At 34.9% G+C, this 27,597-nt stretch overlaps 4 protein-coding genes across 4 annotated transcripts; 2 read left to right on the top strand and 2 right to left on the bottom strand.

Annotated features, from left to right (window-relative positions):
* On the top strand, positions 86-2,551 carry LOC109350710. The gene has a single exon (XM_019591973.1). The coding sequence runs from the start codon at positions 784-786 to the stop codon at positions 2,044-2,046; it is 1,263 nt and encodes a 420-aa protein (XP_019447518.1). The 5' UTR covers positions 86-783; the 3' UTR covers positions 2,047-2,551.
* On the top strand, positions 9,848-12,120 carry LOC109350711 (peroxidase 45-like). The gene is made up of 5 exons (XM_019591974.1): positions 9,848-10,127; positions 10,227-10,424; positions 11,045-11,210; positions 11,587-12,019; positions 12,062-12,120. Exons 1-4 carry the CDS (start codon positions 9,903-9,905, stop codon positions 11,991-11,993), a joined length of 996 nt encoding a protein of 331 aa, XP_019447519.1. The 5' UTR covers positions 9,848-9,902; the 3' UTR covers positions 11,994-12,019; positions 12,062-12,120.
* On the bottom strand, positions 12,463-16,603 carry LOC109350584 (plasma membrane ATPase 4-like). Its single transcript, XM_019591806.1, has 13 exons — positions 16,409-16,603; positions 15,991-16,113; positions 15,799-15,903; positions 15,564-15,708; positions 15,312-15,476; positions 14,864-15,102; positions 14,742-14,774; positions 14,557-14,638; positions 14,309-14,469; positions 14,049-14,222; positions 13,758-13,940; positions 13,426-13,607; positions 12,463-12,835 (listed from the first exon to the last, which is right to left on the bottom strand). The coding sequence occupies exons 1-13, from the start codon at positions 16,601-16,603 to the stop codon at positions 12,739-12,741; spliced, it is 1,884 nt and encodes a 627-aa protein (XP_019447351.1). The 3' UTR covers positions 12,463-12,738.
* On the bottom strand, positions 17,234-25,808 carry LOC109350706 (plasma membrane ATPase 4-like). Its single transcript, XM_019591969.1, has 16 exons — positions 25,674-25,808; positions 23,064-23,183; positions 22,479-22,715; positions 21,180-21,941; positions 20,762-20,884; positions 20,570-20,674; positions 20,335-20,479; positions 20,083-20,247; positions 19,635-19,873; positions 19,513-19,545; positions 19,328-19,409; positions 19,080-19,240; positions 18,820-18,993; positions 18,529-18,711; positions 18,197-18,378; positions 17,234-17,606 (listed from the first exon to the last, which is right to left on the bottom strand). The coding sequence occupies exons 1-16, from the start codon at positions 25,719-25,721 to the stop codon at positions 17,510-17,512; spliced, it is 2,856 nt and encodes a 951-aa protein (XP_019447514.1). The 5' UTR covers positions 25,722-25,808; the 3' UTR covers positions 17,234-17,509.

Below are 27,597 nucleotides of genomic sequence, written 5' to 3'. Positions count from 1 at the left end.
TGAACTACTATAATATATTTAAATTTATAAAATCGATCCACCCAATAATGGTAAAATAAATAGAAGAGGAACACTAAGATGAAAATATAAAAAATAAATAAAAAATAGAAAAAGAAAAAAAGGAAAGGAGAGAGAAACAGAGAAAACACATAGCCATAGTCGAAGCTTCGAAGATTCGGAAGCTGAAAGTGTCGTTGAGGTTCAATATTTCTACGCAAATTCGTTAACTACGCTAAAGGTTAGAGCTTTATTCAATGCATAATAAACCCAACTTCAATCAAAGCTTTGGTCTTTTGCTCATCATTCCAATCGCAATTTCAAATCTTTCGCTCTTTTTTCTGTTCAATTTTGTCCAACTCAGTAATCTCTTCGGGATTTGAAGCTTCAATTTCTCGAAACAATAAGGGTTTTCACAATGGTGCAAGGGTTTGGTGATTCAAAATTAGGGTTTTGATTTGCTTTATAGAATCCGGTTAATTGAATTTGGTGACTTTTATTTCTAGGGTTTATGTGTTGTGAAGTTGAGATTTTTGGCTTTGCATTGCTTAGGGTGACTTGGTGAATGAAATTGGGGGATAAGGGTAGCAATATTCAGGTTAAAAATTGTAACTTTTGAACTTATGCAGAGTTTGTGGTAGTTTGATTTTGGATTTAATTAACTAATGATATGAGGGAGGGGGAGTTTTTTGGTTTTTTGGATGAAGATAACTGTGGTTTGAGGTTAGAACTGGGGTGAGTTTTTGATTGATTTGTTGGGCGGTATACGAATTGGTCTGTTGAGAAATGCAACCGCGGCGGAGCTCAAGAATTGATTTGGATGAATTAAAAGCACATATTGTAAAGAAGCTTGGACCGGATAAGGCGAAACAGTACTTTTATTATGTGAACCGGTTTCTGAGTCAGAGGATGAGCAAGACTGAATTTGTCAAGTCATGTTATCGGGTACTTGGAAGGGAGAACCTTCTGTTACACAATCATTTTATAAGGTCAGTTTTGAAGAATGTCTGCCAAGCCAAGACCCCACCACCACCACTAGTTCAGCCGTCATGTCCTCTGAAATCAGGAGGACGCGTTACTAACACATCTCCTTGTAGAGAAGATGGACATGAACAGAGTGTTAACTTCCACAATCAAAATGTTCCTGTTTGGTCAAACGGGGTTTTGCCGGTCTCCCCGCGTAAGGCAAGGTCAGGAATTCGTGATCGGAAGGTTAAAGATAGACCAAGCCTTCTTGGACCCAATGGGAAAGTTGATTCGATTACTCATCAATCCACACCTACAGAAGACAGTAGTGGTAGTAAGATTGACATGGAGAATGGAACTCTTGAACCATGTGATTATCAGAGACCAATACAGCATCTCCAACCAGTAGCTGAGCAACTGCATGAGAATGAATTGGGGAATGCTATCCAGAGGCCTGCAGAAAGACCAAGAGTGTATGTTGAAGAGCCAACCGAAACATCGATTATCGAAAATGGTGAAGCGGTGGAGCAGTTAAACCACCTCAGTTTCTCTAAAAGTCCCCTGATAGCACCACTGGGGATCCCATACTGCTCCGCAAGTGTGGGTGGGGCCCACAAAGCAATGCCATTGAGTAGTAGTGATTATGTTAGTTGTTGTGACTGTGGTAGGTTGTCTGATACTGTTACATTGAGAAGCCGCATGGAGCAGATTGCCACAGTACAGGGTCTTGGAGGTGTTTCTATGGAATGTGCGAATATGTTGAATGTTGTGTTGGATGTGTACTTGAAACGGTTGATCAGGTCTTCTGTTGATTTAGTGGGAGCTAGATCTACAATTGAGCCGAGGAAGCCCCCTTTCTCAAAACAGCAGATTCAGGGTAAGGTCGTCGATGGCATGTGGCCGAATAATCATTTACATGGGCAGAGTGCAGTTGAGCCGGAAGAATCTGAGCATGAACGCAGACCACTGTGCTCAATATCTTTGCATGATTTTAAAGTTGCCATGGAGCTAAATCCACAGCAACTTGGAGAAGATTGGCCATTACACTTAGAAAAAATTTCCTTGCAATCCTTTGAGGAATAAAACGTCTATGAAGACTTTTCTTCGTAAGCAAAATTTGGGTCTATTTCTTCTGGTTCTGATGGCTAGGCAACGGTTCTTTATCATCGGCGCACTTAGTTCTGTTCCTATTACCAGGATGAACCAGATTTCACGACCCCCAAATGTTGAGCTTCTAGCCCTCCCAGGATCACATACTGGTTTTGAGCTTCAAAACATTTTCTCTCTACTATTTTCAGGGCTAGGATGCATCAAATGTTCTTTTATCGGCGACCAGTGGTACTGTCAAATCAAGCCCGGGATCGGTTGCAATGTTGTACTTTTATCACTGATGTTGGCTCATGTATAAGCCAATGAGAAAGGAAAATCAGTTTTGCAGGGACATCCTTTGTAGCTTGGATCAAGGAACACATGTATAAGAAGAGGAGAGAGTTGTTCTGTATGTATTTTTAGAATATGAGGATTGATTAAATTCAATATCAATAACACATTAACATCTAGTGAGATATTAGTTTTCCATGCAACCAAATTTCACCAATACCTGCAGTAGTTTTTCACTCTATTGTTTAGTTTTTTTTATCATATAGTTCTCTTATTTAACTCTTTCAATGCAAACTAATTTTGGTGACAGTAAATGAATTTCTCTAATTATGTTAGATTATTAAATTTTGACATATACTGGATCAATTTAATACACATAAACCTTTCTATTTGTGAATGAATATTGTGGAATCTTATCTATTTAGCATTTCATTAGTTTTATAACTTGTGGCAACTGTTATAAGGAATTTTACTACTTCTGGAAATGAAAGCAGATACTGCATGAATAATCTTATCTATGAAGACTAAGAATTTTTTGTGTAAGATATTTTCTAATCCATCTATTCATTAGACAATAAAAATAATTCTAAATATTTAGTTGTGAGTTGATTTTTGGAGGGTAATAAAAGGAAGATTTCAGGAATTATAAAATATATTTGTGAGACGATTTTGAAGCCTTCCATTTTTTTCCATTCTCCTTTAAAATCCATCTCATAAATATATTCTAGGATTTCATAGTAAAGGAAAGAGTTTTCTTAACCCAATGGGCATTATTTTGAAGGATTGTTGAAAACAATGTAAACCTGAAGCAAATGAAAATATCATAGATAAGGTAAAAAGTTTGACATGCTCTGAGTTTACTCCTTGAGGGAGAATTTTGGTCAATTTTATATAAAGCCTAAACCAAAATAAAAGACAATAAGTCATATAACATAAAGACTCTTTAGGACTACCTCTTTATGTATGGATAGTTGGTTTCCACATTGTATTGCAAAATAGGACTTTACAGAATCTTACACTACAAAATTATGCATTGTATAAAGGGTTTATAAAAAAAGGCCCTTTAATACACTTATTGGGAATAAGCGAACAATCAAATAGTAAAGAGTATAGAGACAAGAGAATACCACAAGAGAATACCACATGAGATTTGGTAATGAAGTTCGGCCAATTGTGCTTATGTCCCCGGGAGCGTTGAGCGGCTATCACTATATATTATTAGAGAATAAGGATTAGTGTTTTACTATTCTTCTCCTTGTTACATTAGGTTTACATAACGTCAATATATATAGCCCTCTACCCCAACCCCTTTACATTAGCTCAAACTCATAACTTGTATTGCTGTTATATAGAGATATGAGTCATTACACAACAATCTCCACCTGTGCGAATATCATCAATCTCCATCTTCCGCCATTGTGTTGGGGGCGCTCCATAGTCTAACATCAATGAATGTTCCACAAGCTTAGACAGTGCCTGAACTTGTCCACGGTAACCGGTTTGGTTAACATATCAGCTGCATTTTCTGAAGTGTGAATCTTCTGCAATAGTATCTGCCCACAAGCTACCAACTCTCTGATCTTGTGAAATCTCATATCAATATGTTTGGTCCTAGCATGATACACTACACCTGATTCTTTGCCAAGAAGATAGCACTCTGACTGTCACAATGCAGCGAAACTCCACCTTGCTCAATGCCTAACTCATTTACTAGCCCCATAAGCCACAGGGCTTCTTTAGAAGCTTCACCAGCTGCCATGTACTCTGCTTCAGTTGTGGACATAGCAACAACAGACTGAACTGATGATCTCCACATAATTGGTCCACCTGCAAGGGTGAAGACAAACCCCGTTGTGGACCTTCTATCATCCAAGTCTCCTGCATAGTCCGAATCAACATAACCAATAACTGAAGGCTTACTCTGTTGGCTGCCAAACATGATACCGAGACCTGTAGTCCCCTTCAAATATCTGAAAATCCATTTGACTGCTTCCCAAGGTTGCTTCCCTGGTTTCGACATGTACTTGCATATTTGACTAACTGCTTGTGTCAAGTCCGGTCTAGTACAAAACATAGCATATATCAAGCAACCCACTACACTAGCATATGGAACTTTTGACATGTATTTCTTCTCTTCGTCTGTCTTTGGACACTGATCTAGGGAAAACTTGAAGTGATTTGCCAATGGAGTGCTCACTACTTTAGCATTGCTCATATCAAATCTCTCTAAGATCTTTTCAACATAGCTTTGCTGGAAGAGCCATAGTTTTCTAGCTCCCCTATCCCTGTGAATCTCCATCCCAAGAATCTTCCTAGCAGCCCCTAAATCTTTCATGTCAAACTCCTTACCTAGCATGACTTTCAGCTCATTGATATCACTCAAATGATTAGCAGCAATCAACATATCATCAACATAAAGTAACAGAAAAATAAACGAACCATCGTCAAGGCTTCTCACATAAACACAGCAATCATACTCACAACGCTTATAACCAAGCTTCAACATATAAGTGTCAAACCGCTTGTACCACTGTCTGGGAGACTGCTTCAACCCATATAGAGACTTCTTCAACTTGCAAACCAAGTGACTCTGTCCAGCTGCACTGAACCCCTCTGGTTGTGTCATGTAAATTTTCTCCTCTAATTCACCATGGAGAAAGGCAGTCTTCACATCCATCTGTTCTAAGTGCATATCCCGGTTGGCTACCAAGGCAAGCACTGCCCTGATAGAAGTGTGTCTCACCACTAGGGAGAAAATCTCATTGTAGTCGATCCTCTTCTACTGTGAATACCCTTTTGCTACAAGACGAGCCTTGAGCTTTTCCCCTTCTTTTTCTGATACTGTTGGCTTCCTCTTGTACACCCACTTGCACGCTTGTCTGGGGCAATGGAACAAGTTCCCAAGTTTGGTTCTTCTGTAAAGACTCCATCTCCTCCATCATGACACTCATCCATTGTTATTTCTCTTGGCTGTTTATAGCCTCTTGAAATCTACATGGATCTCCTGAACTGGTATGGAAAGCAACTGAAGCCATATCCCCAAAGCCATATCTCTCTGGAGGTTTAATAGGGCGTCTATCCCTGTCTCTAGCAAGTAGATACTCCTGCACGCCTGAACTCTCTGCCTGAGAATCATCATGTTCTTGACTTGAACTAGTACATGGTTCCTTGTCTTTATTCGGGCACCTCTGTCAAAACTGACTGTTTCATCATGAAATCTTCATCAAACACTGCATCTCTGCTCAACACTACCTTTCTGGAAAATGGATCCCAGAACTTGAACCCCTTCACACCTTTGGTATATCCAATGAAGATACACCTCTTTGACTTTGGATCAAGTTTAGATCATTCATCATTGGGTACATGTACATAAGCAGGACAACCAAATATGTGTAACGTATTATAATTGACTGGGTTACCTGTCCATACTTCTTCTACAACTTTACCATTCAATGAAGCCCGTGGTGATCTATTGATGACATAATATGTCATACTAAGTGCCTCTGCTAAAAATCCTTTGGAAAGTCCAGCATTTAGTCTCATACATCTGGCCCTCTCTGTAAGAGTTCTATTCATCTTCTCTGCAACATCATTCTATTGAGGATTCTTATTCACTGAAAAGTGTCTCTGAATGCCATGTTCCTCACAGAATTTCTGAAACTGTGAGTTTTTGTACTCCGTACCATTATCTAACCTCATGTAGTTGATTTTCCTACCAGTCTGGTTCTCTACCTCTGCCTTCCAAACCTTGAACTTGGCAAAGACTTCTGACTTATGCTTCAGAAAATATACCCAGACCTTACAAGAAAAGTCATCAACAAAGGTAACAAAATACCTAGAACCTCCTAGGGATGGTTCCTGAGTGGGTCCCCATACATCAGCGTGGACATAATCTAGAATGCCTCGAGTCCTGTGTTGGCCAGCCTTGAAACTAACTCGTATATGTTTCTCAAGCACACAATACTTGCACAAATCTAGCTTGCATTTGCTGACTCCCCTCAACAATCCTCTTTTGCATAGTTCTGTCATGCCACGCACACTCATGTGTCCCAAACGCATGTGCCATAATTTTGTAGCACCATGGTCTGAATCTACTGAGATCTCTTCAGTCACTCCAGCAACTCCACCTACAACGGTTCTCCCTAACAACTTGTAAGTGTTCCTTGTAGTTCTTTTACCCTTCATCACAGTCAGAGCACTTTTGCATACTCGAAGAATATTACTTTCTCCATCAGCTCTATAGCTAAATCCTTTGGTCTGCAATGTCCCCAAAGAAACCAAATTCTTCTTCAAATCTGTTATGTGCCTAACCTTACATAACGTTTTCACTACACCATCATCCATCACAATTCTGAATTCTCCTATACCAATAATTTCACATACTTTATTATTTCCAAGATACACGAAACCAAAATTGTATGCCATGTATGTGGTGAACCATTCTCTGTTTGGCGTCATGTGGTGGGAACAACCCGTGTCAAGTATCCACTCATCTGTACTATGATTTGATGATACATATAGTAGATCAACTTCATTATTATAACCAGAGTCATCTTTCTGTGCAATATTTGCAAATATAGATACTCTATCTTTCCCCACCAGCTTGCTAGGACTCCATTCATTGGGACAATCCTTTTTGTAATGCCCAGTCTGTTTGCACTTATAGCACTCTACTGGTGTTCTGCCCCTGGAATTTGGTCTTTTCTCTTTGGTAGGACCTCCTCTGCCTTGTCTCCTCCCACGTGCTTGGCTTCCTTTCACATACAGACCATCACCCTGAGACCCTTCACTTACATTCTGTCTTCTTTAAGTGTGGGACAAAAGTGCAGATGTGATCTCATCCAGTTTGATTGAGTCTTTCTCGTACGTCAATGTTGTCACCAAGTGTTCATAGGAATTTTTTCAAGAACACAATAATATTATTGCTTTGTCCTCATCATCAACTTTCACATCAAGTTTCTGCAAGTCATCGATCACTTGATTAAAATTGTTGAGATGTTGTTGCAAATCAGCACCTTCCTACATCTTCAGGCCATAGAGTCTCTATTTCAAATCAATAACATGATACATCATCTCATCTGATAGACAGAGTCGTATGGTTCTCACAACCTTCTCCTTCAACTCTTCCCAATCCAGTTGATTTATACCCTTTGGTTTATTCTCACGCAGCACCTTTGATAGACCTTGTTGAGCCAACACATTCTTAACCTTCCTTTGCCACAATCCAAAATTACCAGTTCCATCGAACTTCCCCACCTCGAATTTGGCACCTAGGTTAAGAGTCATCTGATATCAATTGTTGGGAACAAGCGAACAATCAAATAGTAAAGAATATAGAGACAAGAGAATAACACAAGAGATTTGGTAACGAGGTTCTCCAATTGTGCCTACATCCCCGAGAGCGTTGAGCGGCTACCACTATATATTATTAGAGAATAATGATTAGTGTTTTACTATTCTTCTCCTTGTTACATTAGGTTTACATAACATCAATATAATAGCCCTCTATCACAACCCTTTTACATCAGCCTAAGCCCATAACTCGTATTATTGTTATCTAGATATATGAGTCATTTCACAATAACACTTAACTTAACGATACGTCACGTATGGAATTTATTAGTAAATGAGTACCATAATCTTAGTTGCTTGAAAAGGTCATATCATGATTATAATCAGCTTAATCAACTTAGGTAAGTTAAAAGGGGCATTATTATTTTATTTTAGAGTAAAGGGCTATTTTAGTCCTTCAAATTTTTTTGGATATATTGATTTAATTTTTGAAAAATTGAAAAACCCAAAAATTTAATATGGGTAAAACTTGTCTATATTAATATTTTTATGACTCCTTATAGAAAATATTTTGACTCACATTACTATATTTGAGTACCGGTTTGGACTTTTTATTTTATAATCATGTATAAAGCATCTCGAATTAAATCTTAAAATAATGAACTTGTAATTTATAAGGTTAGGTTTGAAGAGATGTATATAGACATGATGAACAAAATGTGTGTGTAGGTGTCTTATCTAGGGGTGTGTGAACAAGGACACGTTTTACTATAACGTGTCATTCTTCCATTCATTTTTCATACTTTATGAATTAGTAAAAGCACCCTGTGATGCAAATATCTTTAAGTAGTTTTAATCAAATTGGCTATCATATGAGAAATGAATAATGAAAAAAGTTTTGCAAACCCACCACTATGGTTGGATGCATTAGTGGGAAGTAAATAAACAACATGGGTAGAGGGATAATACATATATAAGAATCTAATGTATGCATGCCTTATTATTTTAAACAACGTTATTCGAGAAAGAGTAAAAGAGTTTATAAGTTGAAAAAGACTTATAGAAATATTATCTAAAAGTTTTGGTTCAAAATATGATGTTTTATTCATGACACTTCCCATTCTTTGATAATAATAAAACTCTCCGATAATCAGATGTTCTCCGCTCGCAATTATATTAAACTTTCTGTCTGACTCCAACAACGATGAAACTCCCTAAGAATCGGATATTATACGGTTGCAATCTGATCCAACAAATTACTCCACTCGAACAACCCTTTTTCTAACAAAACAAACTTAAACTATATCTTTTTTCTATAAAAATATAAAGTTTGAGCCTTAATAAGTAAAAAATAGAGTGCACACTATACTCTGTGTGGGACCACACTACCTTTGTGAGAAATTTAATATGCACTTTGAATAGTGACGTGGCAAGTGCTTCCACCGCAACGTCTTCACACTAATTAATTAATGTCTGCATTACACTGTGTGAGTGAGTGCTTTGTCAGCTATTCATAAAATACAAAATCACTTTTTCAAAAAAAGCACATAGTTTTTCTTCTTCCATTTCCACCAAATTTAACCCACTATCATTCTTAACCATAAAATACAAAATCACTTTTTCAAAAAAGCACATAGTTTCATTCACCCCAATTTACCATACTCTTAACTCTTATGTAAATTTGATCAATTATATGGCATAGGTTCAATCTGGTGTTATAAATGTATATTCATCTTCTGACACACAATTTATGTACTACGTGTATTATTAATTATGATTATTAGTCAGAAAATATTTAATTATTAAATTTTTAACTTAAATACATTTTTTTCCAATCAAATAGAGTTGATGATATACACAATCACATAAATTATGAGACAACTAATACGCACCCGTAATAAACACATTAGATAATCTAGAAAAACTTATCCATATGTGGTCTAAAACCCAAATGAAAAATGAAAATTATGTTAAATAATCAACATCAATATAAAACTTTAAACAATATTTATGATATGTATCAATGATATGAATAAATAGATTAGAATGTAAATACACAGATTAGAATATTAATATCAGTTTTCTAATCTATAATCCAAAGTACTTACAATACATTATATTCTTAAAAATGTGGAAACTCATACATAAAAAACAATAGGATTCTTATAAAATACATATTAAAAAAAATGTATTGTTAGCATTGTTACACTATTTAACAATAAGGGTAATAATAATTGTTGAGACACTGGAAACAGTGCAAGAAGAAAATGAGTTACCATCATAGTTTCATTTTCATTGCTACCCTTTTTCTTCTTCTTTTTCTGCAGTTCATATCCACTTCTTGTAATGCTCAACTTCATGTTGATCATTACATAAACACATGTCCACATGTTGCATCAATTGTACGTTCTGCAGTTGAGAAGAAATTTCAGCACACATTTGTTACAGCACCTTCTACACTAAGGCTTTTCTTCCATGATTGTTTTGTCAGGGTCAGAATATATATACATATATAAGTTATATAGTTATGAATTATATGGTAAACTTTGCATGCATATATTAATACCTTATCTTAATGTTTTTGTATATAGGGATGTGATGCTTCTGTGATACTAGTTTCAAGAAATGGTACTACAGAGAAGGATAATCCTATAAATCTATCACTAGCTGGTGATGGATTTGACACTGTGATTAGAGCAAAAGCTGCAGTTGATAGTGTAGCTGGATGCACAAATAAGGTTTCATGTGCTGATATTTTGGCAATGGCTGCTAGGGATGTCATAGCATTGGTAAATCAAGATAACCCTCTTGCATTGAGTAAACAAAATTATGTTTTTTTCTAGATTTTATGGTTTTAAATTGCGGTTACGGTTAAAATATCTTTACTGATTGCAAAGGATTGCGAGAAAATGTGGTCAATATGATAGCAATTGCAGTTCTGATGTGGTTGTGGAAGCTACTAAAATTACAATATTACTAAAACATGGAGGTTAATGGTTCAAATTCTCGATAATGATTTTCTTCGTGTAAAGGTGAGGTTGCTGCTTACATATACCATCTCCAAACCCGTTACTAAAATCGCAATGTTGTGATCATATTTGCAATTTTAGAAGGTTCCACAACTACATCATAGCCGCAACGGCGAGGTTGTTGCCTTTAGATCTGAATGGCAAGGTTTCAAATCCGACTACGTAGATTTCTAAAGCTACATACATATACTCTCATTAGACTCCACCATTTGGTCTCGTGCATTGGGTTACCGGTTTTATTGTTATATTGTGGACTGCAATTTAAAACATCGCTGATATTGGACAACTAGTCCCATTTCTTGGAAGAGAAAGAACTTTAATATTGTAATTCCTTGAACAATTTATCAGAATAGAACATGAACACTCAGTTTTTGTTTCAGACAGGAGGACCATCTTATGCAGTAGAGTTGGGAAGGCTAGATGGAAGAATCTCTACAAAAGCTAGTGTTAATAATCATCTACCTCATCCTCAATTCACACTATCAAAGCTCATTCAAATGTTTGCTTCACATGGCCTCAACCTAGTGGATTTAGTTGCTCTATCAGGTATTTCATTCATAATGTGCAAGATACTTATAACCTGCATGAGAGTCTGAGACTCGGTATTGCGGGTAGTGTTCGATAAACAAGACGAAACAAAACATATGGAGTTTGTCGTGTTTGGTGTATTCTATAAATAGAATATACTGTTGGGTATGTTCAAGTGTCAAATCTCATATTGGATATGAGACTCCTCGGTCACGGTCGAGTCCAACACATATCATGGTAAAAACTATGAACATTTTGGTTCGACCGAAAGTCGTGGAACCAAAGAAAACAGAACAGAATTGTTCTGTCTGCGAATCAAACAGTACCGAAATATGATATCCATTTGGTTTCCTTTGTCCAGAAATTATAATCTAAATTGAAATGGTTGATGCAGGAGCACATACAATTGGGTTTTCTCACTGCAGCCAATTCTCGAAACGAATTTACAACTTCAGAAGCAGGAACAGGATTGATCCAACACTTAACCTGGCATATGCAAAACAAATCCAGCAAGAGTGTCCGAAAAATGTAGATCCTAGAATGGTCATTGACATGGATCCAGTTACAAATAATGTATTTGATAACAATTACTACAAGAATATCCAACAAGGAAAAGGACTACTTTCTTCTGATCAAGCATTGTTTACTGATAGAAGATCAAGAAGCATAGTGAACTTGTTTGCATCAAACAGCACAGCATTTGAGAAGTCCTTTGTGATTGCCATGACAAAGCTTGGACGAGTCGGGATCAAAACTGGAAAACAAGGCGAAATCAGGCGGGATTGCGCAATGGTTAACTGAATCAGTCTTTCAGTTGTTTTCTTTTTGTCAAAATAGAGGCAAAGCAGGTTCAACTCTAAGTTGGAGAGTTTGGTATTATTGGTTTTGTTTGATCACTGTCTTCTTTAGGAAACTGAATAATCTTCGGAATGTCAACCATGGTTTTAAATTGCAGTCATAATACATTATCGCAATTACGAACAAATACGATAGATACAGTCAAAACTGTGGTTTTGGAGATTTTCACAACGAAAACCGCAGTAACACGACTACAATTGCAGTTACAGACCACAATTTAAAATCGTAGTCTCAACTTTCATGGCATTGATGTTGAGGGAGAAATTATTGCATGATGCAAGACCATTTCAAGCACATTCAAACCATTCATCATGAATTAATATGTTAAAATTATGACATCATTTAAAATTAGCGATTTCGATATCTCGGAACCATTGATCCCGGACCATATAATAATAACAAATTCAATATCGAGAAGCAGGTCATTATTGTCAAGACCAACAATACAGTGAGGTTTTTCTTGTGGCCTTAATAACACTATTATTCTCCACAACAACAAAATACAAGACAGTTAACCCTATCAAAGATGTTATTTGATATCTAAAGAGAATAGTAGCTTTCCTCCTAGCATAGACTCAAATTTTAACAGAAAGACTACAATTTTTTTTCTCTTGGTAAGAACCTAAATACTAAGATCTTTTAGCTTTTCTTCATTCATTATATGTTCTTGTTGTTCTGTTCAAGCACCTTAAACTGTGTAGTGTTGCTGAATTGTATCAATGTCAAGTCCCTTCAGCTTCACCACTGACTCAACATGTCCTTTCAGAGTATGAAGCTCCCTAAGCCTGCAACACATTTTCAGAAATTGTTAAAGGAACTTCATGTTATCATATATACTAAAATTCATTCATTATCCCTCAGTGACTGGTTTTTAACTCAACCCTATAATTGGTCCTCACCATTTATTTTGAGATAATGTGCAACACCAAATTGAAAATGATTGTCACTTATAAGGTCTAAAGGCGAAAATGATTGTCCCATAGAAAAAATCTCTATTTGACAGGGCTTCTTCCTATACCTATGAACATGATTTCCGTGGAACCCAGAAATGAGATATTGGAAGAATCTTTTGAGTCTTACAATATCAATATGTTGATTGTTCCGCTCCTGTATCTTCCGAAAGGACAAGGGGCGAAAAAATATATGTTTGGTTTTGGTTACTACATGTTGGGTAGTGACAATCATTTTTCGATTTGGTCTCTATACTAAACTCCAACAAATCATACTATAACAACATATAGGAACTGAATTAAAATGTTAACAGAACAAGTTGAAGACAAGAATTGGATCCTAATATATACCCCAACCTAATTATTACACCACTTCTTGAACATTTTCAAGCACCAATTTGATGTCATAATAGTTATTGGCTTACCTTGCAACCTCAGCGCGCCTCTTTGCTTGCTCTGCAATCTCTGAAAGTTCCCTATAGCTATTCTTCTCATTGAAAAGGTTGGAGGTTTCCGGCGGCTGAAGGCCATGAAGTGTTCTCTGTGCAGCAGCCCATTGCGCTTCTCTCTCTTCTTTGCCGTAGTCTTTCTTCGTAGTGAAAGCAGTCTATAATCACATATGAGCATGATTCAAAACTCGACCTCGTAGTAAGTAACAGATGTTTACTCATGTTATATTTTTATCGGAAAAGAGCACAATAAGTACTATATCAGCAGCATCCAAGTTCTGTTGTCTATAGTAAAAACATCTTAGTACCTTGTTCTCCAAAAGATTATCCCAAGCTTTTCCACTGAGAATATAGCGGATCGCGAATTTGAGTAAATCGAGAGGGACATATGTCACTAAACTGTATAGCCAGATTACACCAGCCCAACCCCATCCCATTCCTTTTATTCTTGCAAACCCCCAATTAGCATATACTGCTATAAAAGTTGCCACCTATAATTTACACAACAAACTTCTGTTACCACAACTACAAAAGTTTATACTATATAGAATACATTATGCATTGTTGATAGGAGAATTTATAAGAGGTTGAAGCTTTACCAGCTGAGCAATAAAAAAAGCACCTAGTAGGAGGAGACCAGGTCTTTCGGCAAAGGACCAGCTTCGAGACCTTGTCACGAAGATTAGTGCTTGGCTTATAATACTGACTTGTAGGTATAAGGCTGCCATCATCTCATCAGGGTTATATCTTATAGTCCTCACACCAAACATGTCCTGAAACAATGAAAGTCGGACTTATAGTTCCTAATACGATTTTCAATCGATCGTAAAAAAAGAAACTACAAATAGAAATTGTTTACTGGGAAGAAGTTGGTATCTTTCATTGCCCAGAAAAATACGACTGTCATGAGTGCCATGTAAGTTCCCAGAACAACGCCGGTAGCAAATATCTCCCTCAGTTTCCAGCTATCTGGCAATGGAGATGGTTTCACTCTATCCTTGGATATTGTCATAATGGTACCTAAATGTGTGATGGAGAAGGAAATCGATTTAAATTTTTAACAGAACAATCGAAGTCGATAACATGGACAAGCAAATACTGTCTTACCATCATTTAGTATGGCAATAATCAAAACCATGAATGGTGCAAAATCAAACTTCCAGATCAAGGCAATAAACATGAAACCAAACTGCCAAAATAGAACATAAATCACATAAGTATATGATTCAATGATATAATTTATATAAAAAAAAGTTGCACATTTTTGTTATTAAAATATTTTCCGCACTTACCACAATACGAATGGTGATTGACACGGCATAAATCTGTTAAACAATCAAAGTATTTGAAATTAGATAACTAAAAACATTGATATAAAGTCAAACAATTAGATTAGTAATGCATGGAAACAAACAGTGTAGTTCTTCATTCTCTGGAAGATTGCTCTGCTAGTGAGCACTGCACTAATAATAACACTTAAACCGGGTTCTGTGAGGACAATATCAGAAGCACTTCTAGCAGCATCTGTAGCATCAGCAACAGCAATTCCAATATCTGCTTTCTTCAATGCAGGGGCATCGTTCACACCGTCTCCCGTCATTCCACATATATGCTTCCTCTCTTGAAGCCTCTTAACGATTTCATATTTGTGTTCTTACCATGTCATACACAGAAAAAGAAAATGGATTTAAAGTTTTAGAAGTGTTGGACAATATGAAACATAATAACGCTGTTGATAAAGACAACAGTTTCGATCAACTCCATTAGAATCCATGAACAAGTAAAGGATTTTTTAAATAGTTGAAAGAAAAAAAGGAATAGATAATTGGTCTTCAATATTATTACGAAACTAAAGGACCTACCAGGAAATACTCCGGCAAATCCATCAGCCTTTTCTATCAACTCATCAACTGGAAGAGCCGAAATAGAAGAATCTTTGTCTTGGCCGAGCAACGAAGATGAAGGATACATGTTCGTTCCCATTCCAAGTCTTCGGCCTGTTTCCTTTCCGATGGCAAGCTGATCACCTACAAGAGCGACCGACAGGCATTTCCAAAGCTAGAGATTTTTAGTTTAAGGTATGAACTACAAGAAAGTATGGCTTCAAATCTTACCTGTAATCATCTTAACATTCACTCCAAGATTAAGAGCTCTTCTGATGGTCTCGGCGCTGTCATGCCTTGGAGGATCAAACAGTGGTAGCAGACCAACAAATTGCCATGGTGCACCAGGACTATCTTTTGTTTTCTCCGGTACTTCCTGTTACACGGAATCATAAAAACCAGAATCAAAGTAGGGTACTCAATCAATAGAAAAATAGATATATACAATATCATCATCTTTGCAAACCTGTCTTGCAACACCTAAAGAACGAAGTCCGCGCTCAGCAAACTTATCAATTACTGAATGAACTCTTTTCCTCACATCTTCTTTGCAGTTACAAAGTTCAATTATCTGAATCATTGGAGAAACATGGCTTAATCATCTTCATAAGCATCATAACTTCATAAGATAGATGGTACCATGCAAACTATATTTTACCTGCTCGGGAGCTCCTTTGCTAGCTCGATGCCAATTTCCATTAGAATCAATGTAAGTTAGAGCAGTCCTCTTGTCTACTGGATTGAATGGAAGGAAATGCACCTCCCGAATTCCAGCTCGTGCCTGCTCAAACAGAACATCAAAATTGAAGAAATTTCTTCGTGACAAATTCGTAATTTTATATGTTTATTGTTCAAACAAAACTTATATATTGTTTATTAGGTGATTGTGATGTTATTTTCCAATAAAAGTATAAGATGTGTAACGGCTATTACACATGTTTTGTTTCCATTGATGAACTGTCAAACATGATATGCTTTTATCGGAAAACAACACCAAAAGTACTTATAGAACAATATCTGACTCTTGTCCTTGTTATTATTGTATGAGAGAGAAAGAAAATGTTTGACATATTTACCTCCTTTGGGTCCGCAAGCATTCCAACTATTGCAGCATCTATGGCATCTTGATTTTCAGTCCTAGAAGCCCTTGCCGCGAGAAGAATAACATACTCCTTCTCAACACCCTTAGCAAACACCTCAATCAAGTTTCTATCAACACTTAACTTATTAAGGGTAACAAGGAAAAGGACTACTTTCTTCTGATCAAGCATTGTTTACTGATAGAAGATCAAGAAGCATAGTGAACTTGTTTGCATCAAACAGCACAGCATTTGAGAAGTCCTTTGTGATTGCCATGACAAAGCTTGGACGAGTCGGGATCAAAACTGGAAAACAAGGCGAAATCAGGCGGGATTGCGCAATGGTTAACTGAATCAGTCTTTCAGTTGTTTTCTTTTTGTCAAAATAGAGGCAAAGCAGGTTCAACTCTAAGTTGGAGAGTTTGGTATTATTGGTTTTGTTTGATCACTGTCTTCTTTAGGAAACTGAATAATCTTCGGAATGTCAACCATGGTTTTAAATTGCAGTCATAATACATTATCGCAATTACGAACAAATACGATAGATACAGTCAAAACTGTGGTTTTGGAGATTTTCACAACGAAAACCGCAGTAACACGACTACAATTGCAGTTACAGACCACAATTTAAAATCGTAGTCTCAACTTTCATGGCATTGATGTTGAGGGAGAAATTATTGCATGATGCAAGACCATTTCAAGCACATTCAAACCATTCATCATGAATTAATATGTTAAAATTATGACATCATTTAAAATTAGCGATTTCGATATCTCGGAACCATTGATCCCGGACCATATAATAATAACAAATTCAATATCGAGAAGCAGGTCATTATTGTCAAGACCAACAATACAGTGAGGTTTTTCTTGTGGCCTTAATAACACTATTATTCTCCACAACAACAAAATACAAGACAGTTAACCCTATCAAAGATGTTATTTGATATCTAAAGAGAATAGTAGCTTTCCTCCTAGCATAGACTCAAATTTTAACAGAAAGACTACAATTTTTTTTCTCTTGGTAAGAACCTAAATACTAAGATCTTTTAGCTTTTCTTCATTCATTATATGTTCTTGTTGTTCTGTTCAAGCACCTTAAACTGTGTAGTGTTGCTGAATTGTATCAATGTCAAGTCCCTTCAGCTTCACCACTGACTCAACATGTCCTTTCAGAGTATGAAGCTCCCTAAGCCTGCAACACATTTTCAGAAATTGTTAAAGGAACTTCATGTTATCATATATACTAAAATTCATTCATTATCCCTCAGTGACTGGTTTTTAACTCAACCCTATAATTGGTCCTCACCATTTATTTTGAGATAATGTGCAACACCAAATTGAAAATGATTGTCACTTATAAGGTCTAAAGGCGAAAATGATTGTCCCATAGAAAAAATCTCTATTTGACAGGGCTTCTTCCTATACCTATGAACATGATTTCCGTGGAACCCAGAAATGAGATATTGGAAGAATCTTTTGAGTCTTACAATATCAATATGTTGATTGTTCCGCTCCTGTATCTTCCGAAAGGACAAGGGGCGAAAAAATATATGTTTGGTTTTGGTTACTACATGTTGGGTAGTGACAATCATTTTTCGATTTGGTCTCTATACTAAACTCCAACAAATCATACTATAACAACATATAGGAACTGAATTAAAATGTTAACAGAACAAGTTGAAGACAAGAATTGGATCCTAATATATACCCCAACCTAATTATTACACCACTTCTTGAACATTTTCAAGCACCAATTTGATGTCATAATAGTTATTGGCTTACCTTGCAACCTCAGCGCGCCTCTTTGCTTGCTCTGCAATCTCTGAAAGTTCCCTATAGCTATTCTTCTCATTGAAAAGGTTGGAGGTTTCCGGCGGCTGAAGGCCATGAAGTGTTCTCTGTGCAGCAGCCCATTGCGCTTCTCTCTCTTCTTTGCCGTAGTCTTTCTTCGTAGTGAAAGCAGTCTATAATCACATATGAGCATGATTCAAAACTCGACCTCGTAGTAAGTAACAGATGTTTACTCATGTTATATTTTTATCGGAAAAGAGCACAATAAGTACTATATCAGCAGCATCCAAGTTCTGTTGTCTATAGTAAAAACATCTTAGTACCTTGTTCTCCAAAAGATTATCCCAAGCTTTTCCACTGAGAATATAGCGGATCGCGAATTTGAGTAAATCGAGAGGGACATATGTCACTAAACTGTATAGCCAGATTACACCAGCCCAACCCCATCCCATTCCTTTTATTCTTGCAAACCCCCAATTAGCATATACTGCTATAAAAGTTGCCACCTATAATTTACACAACAAACTTCTGTTACCACAACTACAAAAGTTTATACTATATAGAATACATTATGCATTGTTGATAGGAGAATTTATAAGAGGTTGAAGCTTTACCAGCTGAGCAATAAAAAAAGCACCTAGTAGGAGGAGACCAGGTCTTTCGGCAAAGGACCAGCTTCGAGACCTTGTCACGAAGATTAGTGCTTGGCTTATAATACTGACTTGTAGGTATAAGGCTGCCATCATCTCATCAGGGTTATATCTTATAGTCCTCACACCAAACATGTCCTGAAACAATGAAAGTCGGACTTATAGTTCCTAATACGATTTTCAATCGATCGTAAAAAAAGAAACTACAAATAGAAATTGTTTACTGGGAAGAAGTTGGTATCTTTCATTGCCCAGAAAAATACGACTGTCATGAGTGCCATGTAAGTTCCCAGAACAACGCCGGTAGCAAATATCTCCCTCAGTTTCCAGCTATCTGGCAATGGAGATGGTTTCACTCTATCCTTGGATATTGTCATAATGGTACCTAAATGTGTGATGGAGAAGGAAATCGATTTAAATTTTTAACAGAACAATCGAAGTCGATAACATGGACAAGCAAATACTGTCTTACCATCATTTAGTATGGCAATAATCAAAACCATGAATGGTGCAAAATCAAACTTCCAGATCAAGGCAATAAACATGAAACCAAACTGCCAAAATAGAACATAAATCACATAAGTATATGATTCAATGATATAATTTATATAAAAAAAAGTTGCACATTTTTGTTATTAAAATATTTTCCGCACTTACCACAATACGAATGGTGATTGACACGGCATAAATCTGTTAAACAATCAAAGTATTTGAAATTAGATAACTAAAAACATTGATATAAAGTCAAACAATTAGATTAGTAATGCATGGAAACAAACAGTGTAGTTCTTCATTCTCTGGAAGATTGCTCTGCTAGTGAGCACTGCACTAATAATAACACTTAAACCGGGTTCTGTGAGGACAATATCAGAAGCACTTCTAGCAGCATCTGTAGCATCAGCAACAGCAATTCCAATATCTGCTTTCTTCAATGCAGGGGCATCGTTCACACCGTCTCCCGTCATTCCACATATATGCTTCCTCTCTTGAAGCCTCTTAACGATTTCATATTTGTGTTCTTACCATGTCATACACAGAAAAAGAAAATGGATTTAAAGTTTTAGAAGTGTTGGACAATATGAAACATAATAACGCTGTTGATAAAGACAACAGTTTCGATCAACTCCATTAGAATCCATGAACAAGTAAAGGATTTTTTAAATAGTTGAAAGAAAAAAAGGAATAGATAATTGGTCTTCAATATTATTACGAAACTAAAGGACCTACCAGGAAATACTCCGGCAAATCCATCAGCCTTTTCTATCAACTCATCAACTGGAAGAGCCGAAATAGAAGAATCTTTGTCTTGGCCGAGCAACGAAGATGAAGGATACATGTTCGTTCCCATTCCAAGTCTTCGGCCTGTTTCCTTTCCGATGGCAAGCTGATCACCTACAAGAGCGACCGACAGGCATTTCCAAAGCTAGAGATTTTTAGTTTAAGGTATGAACTACAAGAAAGTATGGCTTCAAATCTTACCTGTAATCATCTTAACATTCACTCCAAGATTAAGAGCTCTTCTGATGGTCTCGGCGCTGTCATGCCTTGGAGGATCAAACAGTGGTAGCAGACCAACAAATTGCCATGGTGCACCAGGACTATCTTTTGTTTTCTCCGGTACTTCCTGTTACACGGAATCATAAAAACCAGAATCAAAGTAGGGTACTCAATCAATAGAAAAATAGATATATACAATATCATCATCTTTGCAAACCTGTCTTGCAACACCTAAAGAACGAAGTCCGCGCTCAGCAAACTTATCAATTACTGAATGAACTCTTTTCCTCACATCTTCTTTGCAGTTACAAAGTTCAATTATCTGAATCATTGGAGAAACATGGCTTAATCATCTTCATAAGCATCATAACTTCATAAGATAGATGGTACCATGCAAACTATATTTTACCTGCTCGGGAGCTCCTTTGCTAGCTCGATGCCAATTTCCATTAGAATCAATGTAAGTTAGAGCAGTCCTCTTGTCTACTGGATTGAATGGAAGGAAATGCACCTCCCGAATTCCAGCTCGTGCCTGCTCAAACAGAACATCAAAATTGAAGAAATTTCTTCGTGACAAATTCGTAATTTTATATGTTTATTGTTCAAACAAAACTTATATATTGTTTATTAGGTGATTGTGATGTTATTTTCCAATAAAAGTATAAGATGTGTAACGGCTATTACACATGTTTTGTTTCCATTGATGAACTGTCAAACATGATATGCTTTTATCGGAAAACAACACCAAAAGTACTTATAGAACAATATCTGACTCTTGTCCTTGTTATTATTGTATGAGAGAGAAAGAAAATGTTTGACATATTTACCTCCTTTGGGTCCGCAAGCATTCCAACTATTGCAGCATCTATGGCATCTTGATTTTCAGTCCTAGAAGCCCTTGCCGCGAGAAGAATAACATACTCCTTCTCAACACCCTTAGCAAACACCTCAATCAAGTTTCTATCAACACTTAACTTATTAAGGGTAAGAGTTCCAGTTTTGTCACTGCATAGGACATCCATCCCTGCCATTTCCTCAATAGCTGTCATTCTTTTCGTAATTGCACCCTGCTGTGACAGCCGGTGAGAGCCAATAGCCATAGTGACAGACAGAACAGTTGGCATAGCGATCGGGATTCCTCCAATCAAGAGAACTAATAGATTGTCAATTCCATCTCGGTACTTGCGGCGTTGTATCGGGTACATGACTACAAGCTCAATCACTATTCCAACAGCAATTGAGCAAATACAGAAATTACCAATTGCTGTAAGTACTTTCTGAAAGTGACCAACTTGGTTAGTGCTGTCTACAAGATGAGCTGCTTTACCGAAAAAGGTGTGCACACCTGTAGCAATCACAACTGCCTCTATCTCACCTTTCTTAACAGTTGATCCAGAAAATACTTCATCCGATGAATGTTTCGTCGCCGGAAGAGATTCTCCTGTTAAAGCAGATTGGTCAACACTCAAAGGATCACCCTCGAGAAGACGAGCATCAGCTGGAATGATATCTCCTAATTTAATGCTGATTATGTCTCCTGGTACTAAAATTGCAGCATCTTGCTCACTCCATCGCCCATCTCGTAGTACCTAAAATTTGTAGTCAGCAAGGATTAACATTCGCATTTGGTAGACATGTCAGAAAAGAAGATACTACTTATGTTCCATGTATTCTATCAACAAGAAAAAGATGACAAATGACATGCAAAACAAGACAGAATATAATAGAACATATGACTCTTCTGCTCTATGTTTGCGGCATTTTATCAATAGAACAAGACAAAAGACATAAAAGTAGAACATTATGATTCCTCCAAAAGAGATGGAACCAAAGCTAAGAAAACAAAATATCTTGTGTCCCTCACATTCTATTTGCACACCAAATGCATCTTAAAAGATGGTGACATTAATCATGTAAACTGTTGGACCCGACCATAATTGCGGAGCCTCCAACAGGAGTCACAAATAACACGGTACATTTTGAAACAAAACCTTAATGCAATGGTTTCGTGTGTTTTTTTCAGTTATAAACTCTTTCACTCATTCCCTCATATCCAATGTGGGACTTCGCACTTGAATAAGCCTAACGTAAACATTCAAAAATAGGTTCATTTTGTAGGTTTTTACCTTGGTCTTGGGAGCTAAACCAGCCATAAGAGCAGCAGCAGCATTACCAGCATTGTTTTCCTCAATAAAACTGATTGTAGAATTAATCACCAATAGGGCAATGATTCCTACAAAATCTTGCCAATCTGGTGGTCTTCCACTACCATTTGCCAAAGCAATTGCCATTATAGCAGCAGCTTCCATTACCCATGATAAGGGATTCCACATAAAACCCAAGAACTTCAAAAACTTGCTCTCCTATTATTTTCATACAACACAAGATAATAAAGATATCATTGCATGCATGCATGCATTTATGTGAAAGTAGTGGTGTAATGTAACCAAGAGGAATCACCTGTCACAATTCTTTGTCCACACCGATTAAAAATTGACACATAAACATAGACAAGAATTACATGTCCCATAATTTTTATGTTCCTATGTCCCACACTAATCAAAGTTGATCTTCATCCCATAAACAAATAGGAATTTTTTAAAAACAAAATGCTACATTTTTATATTACTTGCTGAAAGCCGATTAAACCAGGACATGATTTTGGGACAGAGGATCTGGATATGTAATCCAACATGAAAATTGATACATACTCTTTTTTCTTCCAATTTGTTTGGTCCAAAAACTTGAAGCCTGTTTTCTCCTTCTTCTGATGTGAGTCCTGCTCTTGAACATTTTAGCTGCTCAAACACTTCCTCTATTGGAATTCGTTCCTAGGAGAAACAAATGTTTTAATTCTTGTTATTTCTCCAAATCTTTAATATCATCAAATACTTCATCTTACTATAACTTGGTGAAACCATGTAACAAGTACAATTGTAGTAGCATATTTACCCGAAATAATAGTTTATAATATTAACATTTTGGAAGTCACAACCATTACTTAAAAGCTTCATTATAAGTAAATATATGTTTCTTTTAGGTATATCGGAAGTAGAAAAAGACGAACTAAAACAAAGGTAAAAGATCCATGTATAAGATATGTAGAATTTCTATTAGAATAATAACTGTATTTATGTAAATTTCAATTACAATAATAATTAGTGTTTTGTTGATCACGGAATCTATTAATAAGCACCGACACCATTTATTTTCCACATAAACCAACTGAGTCAAATATAGGAGATAAAAGTTTATCATGTTTTTTGGTCCACAACATTATCATTAAATTTCTTTAAAAAAACATTACCATATATATGGATACTTTGACCAAAAAAAATTATATGTGTATACTAACATTAAATAATATAAACTGGCATGTCGACTGGCACTCCGTGCCGATCGACTCATTCTTAATTTTCGGATATAAAATATATCATATTCGTGTTATACTATTTAAGAAAAACAATTTAAATGTAAAACGTGTAATATATGAACTCGGTAGAAAGTAAATATATAAATAAGAGAATGTGTGAAAAATTAATAATATATTAATATAAAAAAAAGAAAACAATAATGTATGAAAGTTTATATAGTTATTAATAACAGAGATTACAAAATATAAATTTGGGATATCAAAATTGTGTTATGGTGATTATTATTAGTTGTTTTCCTTTTATTAATAAGTATAGAAGTATAGATTAATAGTATAGATAAGAAAGTTTGTTTCAATTATAAGCAAAAAAATAATCATTTTTGTGGTTTTCAAGTATATGTAAACTTAACTAGCTTTAAATATATTCCCTTTCCTTTTTAATTTAAAAAAATTGTATAAATCATATGTTGAATAATAACTGTAATTATTGTATATCTTTTATTATCAAACTAATTTATTCACTATTAATTGATTTTTTAAAATAAGTTAAATTTATTTATAAAATTATCGGATGAAGTAATTATCATGAATGAAATTAAATAAAGAAAATAATTTATATATCGCAAGTTTTTTTTTATATTCTCAATATACATAAATGATAGATTATATTAACAGAAAGAAATACAGTAGTAACAACTAACAAGTACAATTCTGGCAGTTAACTGGGTTTTCGCAACTGTTAGTAACCTAGTATGGTTTTAAATTGAATTTAATGCCATTATGAAATATTACCAGGAAAATTTTGCAGTGATTATGACTAATCATGAGCTACAATATGTGACACATTTGATTTTTGTGTTACTTCATGTGACACTGTTTGTGATTCATTAAAAAATATATTTGAATTAAAATTTTAATAATTAGTTATTTTTCTGACTAATCACAATAAGTGACACATAAAATGATACACTGTTTTGGGACATCAAATGTTCACCCCTACACCATCAACCTTTTTGAGATTGAAATAAACCTTAATACACTTACAACTATAAACATATAAATCATAGAATTTAATATATATATTAACAATGTAAGTGTTTTTTAGACTGTTAGTAAATCATTCATCGTTGATTTATTCAATCATTATTTACTCTCAAACAAAAGTAATATTTACGACATGAGTGCACGGATTTTAAAATATAAATCATATTTACTTGCAATAATCTAAAACGTCACAATTTCTTCTATCTTACTTAACCGAATAAAGCTGAAGAATGTTTTTGCTCATAACATATTTAAAAAGTATCATAGATTAATTAAAATATAAAAAGTTTGATTCTTGTAAGAATCACTTATTGACAAAAATAATAATATATTTAGACAATATGAAAACTTATATTGGTTATAAAAAATATATAGCATGATTTTTAGTCTTAGCCATCTTCTTAAGTTTGATGATAGAATTCCAAAACCACATATTAATACCTTATGTGTTGTTAAAAAAAGCTTATGATATAAGTATTTGAAATGTCATTAAAATGGGAAAAGATAAATAGAGAGAAAATTAAATAATATCTATACTATTAATAAAGGGAAAACACAAAATAATCACCCATCATAGTGTAATTTGTGTTTTCCTATTTTGCCCTCAATATCTTTTTATTTCTACCAAAAAACCATATAATATTATTTTCTTATTTTATCCTTATTATCTTCTTATTTTAAAATTGTATTTAAAAAAATTGAATATTAGACCAATTGAATAAATTCAACCATAAATTAAGCACAAAAAATTATATTTAAATAATATTATAATAAAAAGTAAAGTATTGTTAATACACAGAACTATGCTTGTCAAGTCTTACTTACGAAAAAGTTTTTTCGAGATATATGATAAAAAAAAAGGATGAAAAGAAAATAAAGGAAGGAGAAGAAAGAAGAATGGTACCAAATCAACATTCTCGTTTTTGATCTCTTCAAGGCTAATGACACCCATGTTGTTGTTTGTTATTTGATGATGATGTTGGAAAGAACACTATCACCTTAGGTTGCACTCTATGTATATGATGATGGATAATGGGAGGAGAAGATGGCACAAAAAGATGCTTAAATAAGGGCTATTCAACAAAAGTGACTCATAATTGTAGGTGCAAAAGTCCAAAACAAAATTTAATGTACTTTAGAAGAAAACAAGGAAAGATTGATATTTGTGATTCAACAATTAAAATCCTTGGTTCATTTTTTAAGGAGTCATTGACCTCATTTAATTTAAATAGTAAACGTTATATAAATGTAAATGAAAGCAACATTTAATGTTATTATTTGATGTTAGGTTGGTTTTGATTTTTTTGTTGTAAAAAATACAGTAAATTATGGGACTATGTTTGAAAGTTGAGGGAATGAGAGAAATTAAAGTGTAAGGAGGGAGGACAGGAATGAAAAAAGAAAAGTAAAATTTCTTATTTATATGTGACTGTGAAATTTAGATCGGAAAAAAACTAAAGTAATGATAATGCATGAATATTATTTTACTTTCTATTTAAAAATCTTATTAACAATGGAAATGGACAAGACTGTAATTATAAATTTTACTAAAGATATTTTGATAATTTGATATTTTTGTCTCCATAAAACCCTCAAATTGGGGGATCGATGAAAAATCCTCAAATTAGAGACCTCCAAAAAAAAACCTTCAAAACATTTTTTATCTCTTTCCCCCAACTCTCAAGATTTTTTTCGAAGTTATTTCTTTCTTCTCTCCCTCTAAAACAAGACTCATAAATATAATATAAGTAAAGCTTCAGAAATTTAAGACTGTGACTTCACAAGTAAAGTTTTTGTGATGGTATTATGTATAATATGAAAGGTGTAATGAGATATCCTCCTAAAATAAGACTTTGTTGAATTGAGTTTTAGTATAAAAAAATGTTTGGTAAGCTTATTATATTTGAATATAGTATATATAGTTAAAAATATGATACTTCAAATACTTTAAAAATGTGAATCTCTTACCTTAATTTCCACTCAACTACTATGTTTTATAGCTTCTTGCTTAATCCCTCTAGGACTTATGAAGTTTTATATAAATAATGAAGGTGTACAATTCACCTTCTTCCGAAAATAATGAGTGTACTATTATGTAATTTCATGAATACCCTATTAATTGTCATTTTCATATTGTTCTCAAAGAACAAGAAGGTTGCAAATTTATTTGTTTTTTACATGAAATATGTGGCTAGCAACATTTGTAAGAGTTTTATAAGTCAAAACGATAAATTTATTTAGTAAAAATAAAGTCAATGGCTTTGTTTCACGAATAATCCCTTATTTAATAAGTCTTAGGGATGAAAAAAATGTTCGTTGGGAGAGTTACTTCCACATACCTGTGGATGTTCCCAGCTTAGACAGAATTACCTTCGGTGCGAGGATACTTATGGGAAACAAAAAAATCTCTTGTTTAATAAGTCAAATGGAGTGACTTATGCAAGCTCAACCTTGGGATTTGGCCAAAAGAGCAACCACCCATAGAGCCAATGATAAAGGGAACTTAGTATCTCTATGCTGATTTTATTTCCTTTCATCTTTCAAATTGTCAAAGCTTGTGTTCCACTATTCAAATAGATGATTTATTTTTATTTTTTTTGAGTTTATGCTTTGTTTGGTTGAAGAGTAAAAAAAAAAAAGAGAACAGAGACATATGAGAAAAAGGGAGAGGAAAAGAAACACATGAAAAATAGAATAAATTTTTGTATTGTTTGGTATAGGATAAAGAGAAAAGAAAGAGAAGAAAAAGGTAGTTATACATTTTTGAATGACAAAAATATCTTAGAATGAAAATGAGGTTTTTTTTGTCATTTTACTAGTTTTCTCAC

This window comes from Lupinus angustifolius, chromosome LG06 (genome assembly GCF_001865875.1).
Source record: "Lupinus angustifolius cultivar Tanjil chromosome LG06, LupAngTanjil_v1.0, whole genome shotgun sequence".
Taxonomy (NCBI): Eukaryota; Viridiplantae; Streptophyta; class Magnoliopsida; order Fabales; family Fabaceae; genus Lupinus; species Lupinus angustifolius.
The sequence above is the reverse complement of the archived record's forward strand: the minus strand, read 5'-3'. Positions and strand labels throughout refer to the sequence as shown.

What these genes read in the sequence shown, in the direction of transcription:
- LOC109350710 (XM_019591973.1), top strand. Translation starts at nt 784, where the DNA reads ATGCAACCGCGGCGGAGCTCAAGAATTGATTTGGATGAATTAAAAGCA.
- LOC109350706 (XM_019591969.1), bottom strand. Translation starts at nt 25,721, where the DNA reads ATGGGTGTCATTAGCCTTGAAGAGATCAAAAACGAGAATGTTGATTTG. An exon ending in AAAACGAGAATGTTGATTTG is followed by an intron (nt 23,184 to 25,673) that starts GTACCATTCTTC and finishes TGTTTCTCCTAG; the next exon opens with GAACGAATTCCAATAGAGGA. An exon ending in AAGATACCAACTTCTTCCCA is followed by an intron (nt 18,994 to 19,079) that starts GTAAACAATTTC and finishes TCATTGTTTCAG; the next exon opens with GACATGTTTGGTGTGAGGAC.
- LOC109350711 (XM_019591974.1), top strand. Translation starts at nt 9,903, where the DNA reads ATGAGTTACCATCATAGTTTCATTTTCATTGCTACCCTTTTTCTTCTT. An exon ending in CTAGGGATGTCATAGCATTG is followed by an intron (nt 10,425 to 11,044) that starts GTAAATCAAGAT and finishes TTTTTGTTTCAG; the next exon opens with ACAGGAGGACCATCTTATGC. An exon ending in GGATTTAGTTGCTCTATCAG is followed by an intron (nt 11,211 to 11,586) that starts GTATTTCATTCA and finishes TGGTTGATGCAG; the next exon opens with GAGCACATACAATTGGGTTT.
- LOC109350584 (XM_019591806.1), bottom strand. Translation starts at nt 16,603, where the DNA reads ATGCTTGATCAGAAGAAAGTAGTCCTTTTCCTTGTTACCCTTAATAAG. An exon ending in AAGATACCAACTTCTTCCCA is followed by an intron (nt 14,223 to 14,308) that starts GTAAACAATTTC and finishes TCATTGTTTCAG; the next exon opens with GACATGTTTGGTGTGAGGAC. An exon ending in CTTTTTTTATTGCTCAGCTG is followed by an intron (nt 13,941 to 14,048) that starts GTAAAGCTTCAA and finishes TGTAAATTATAG; the next exon opens with GTGGCAACTTTTATAGCAGT.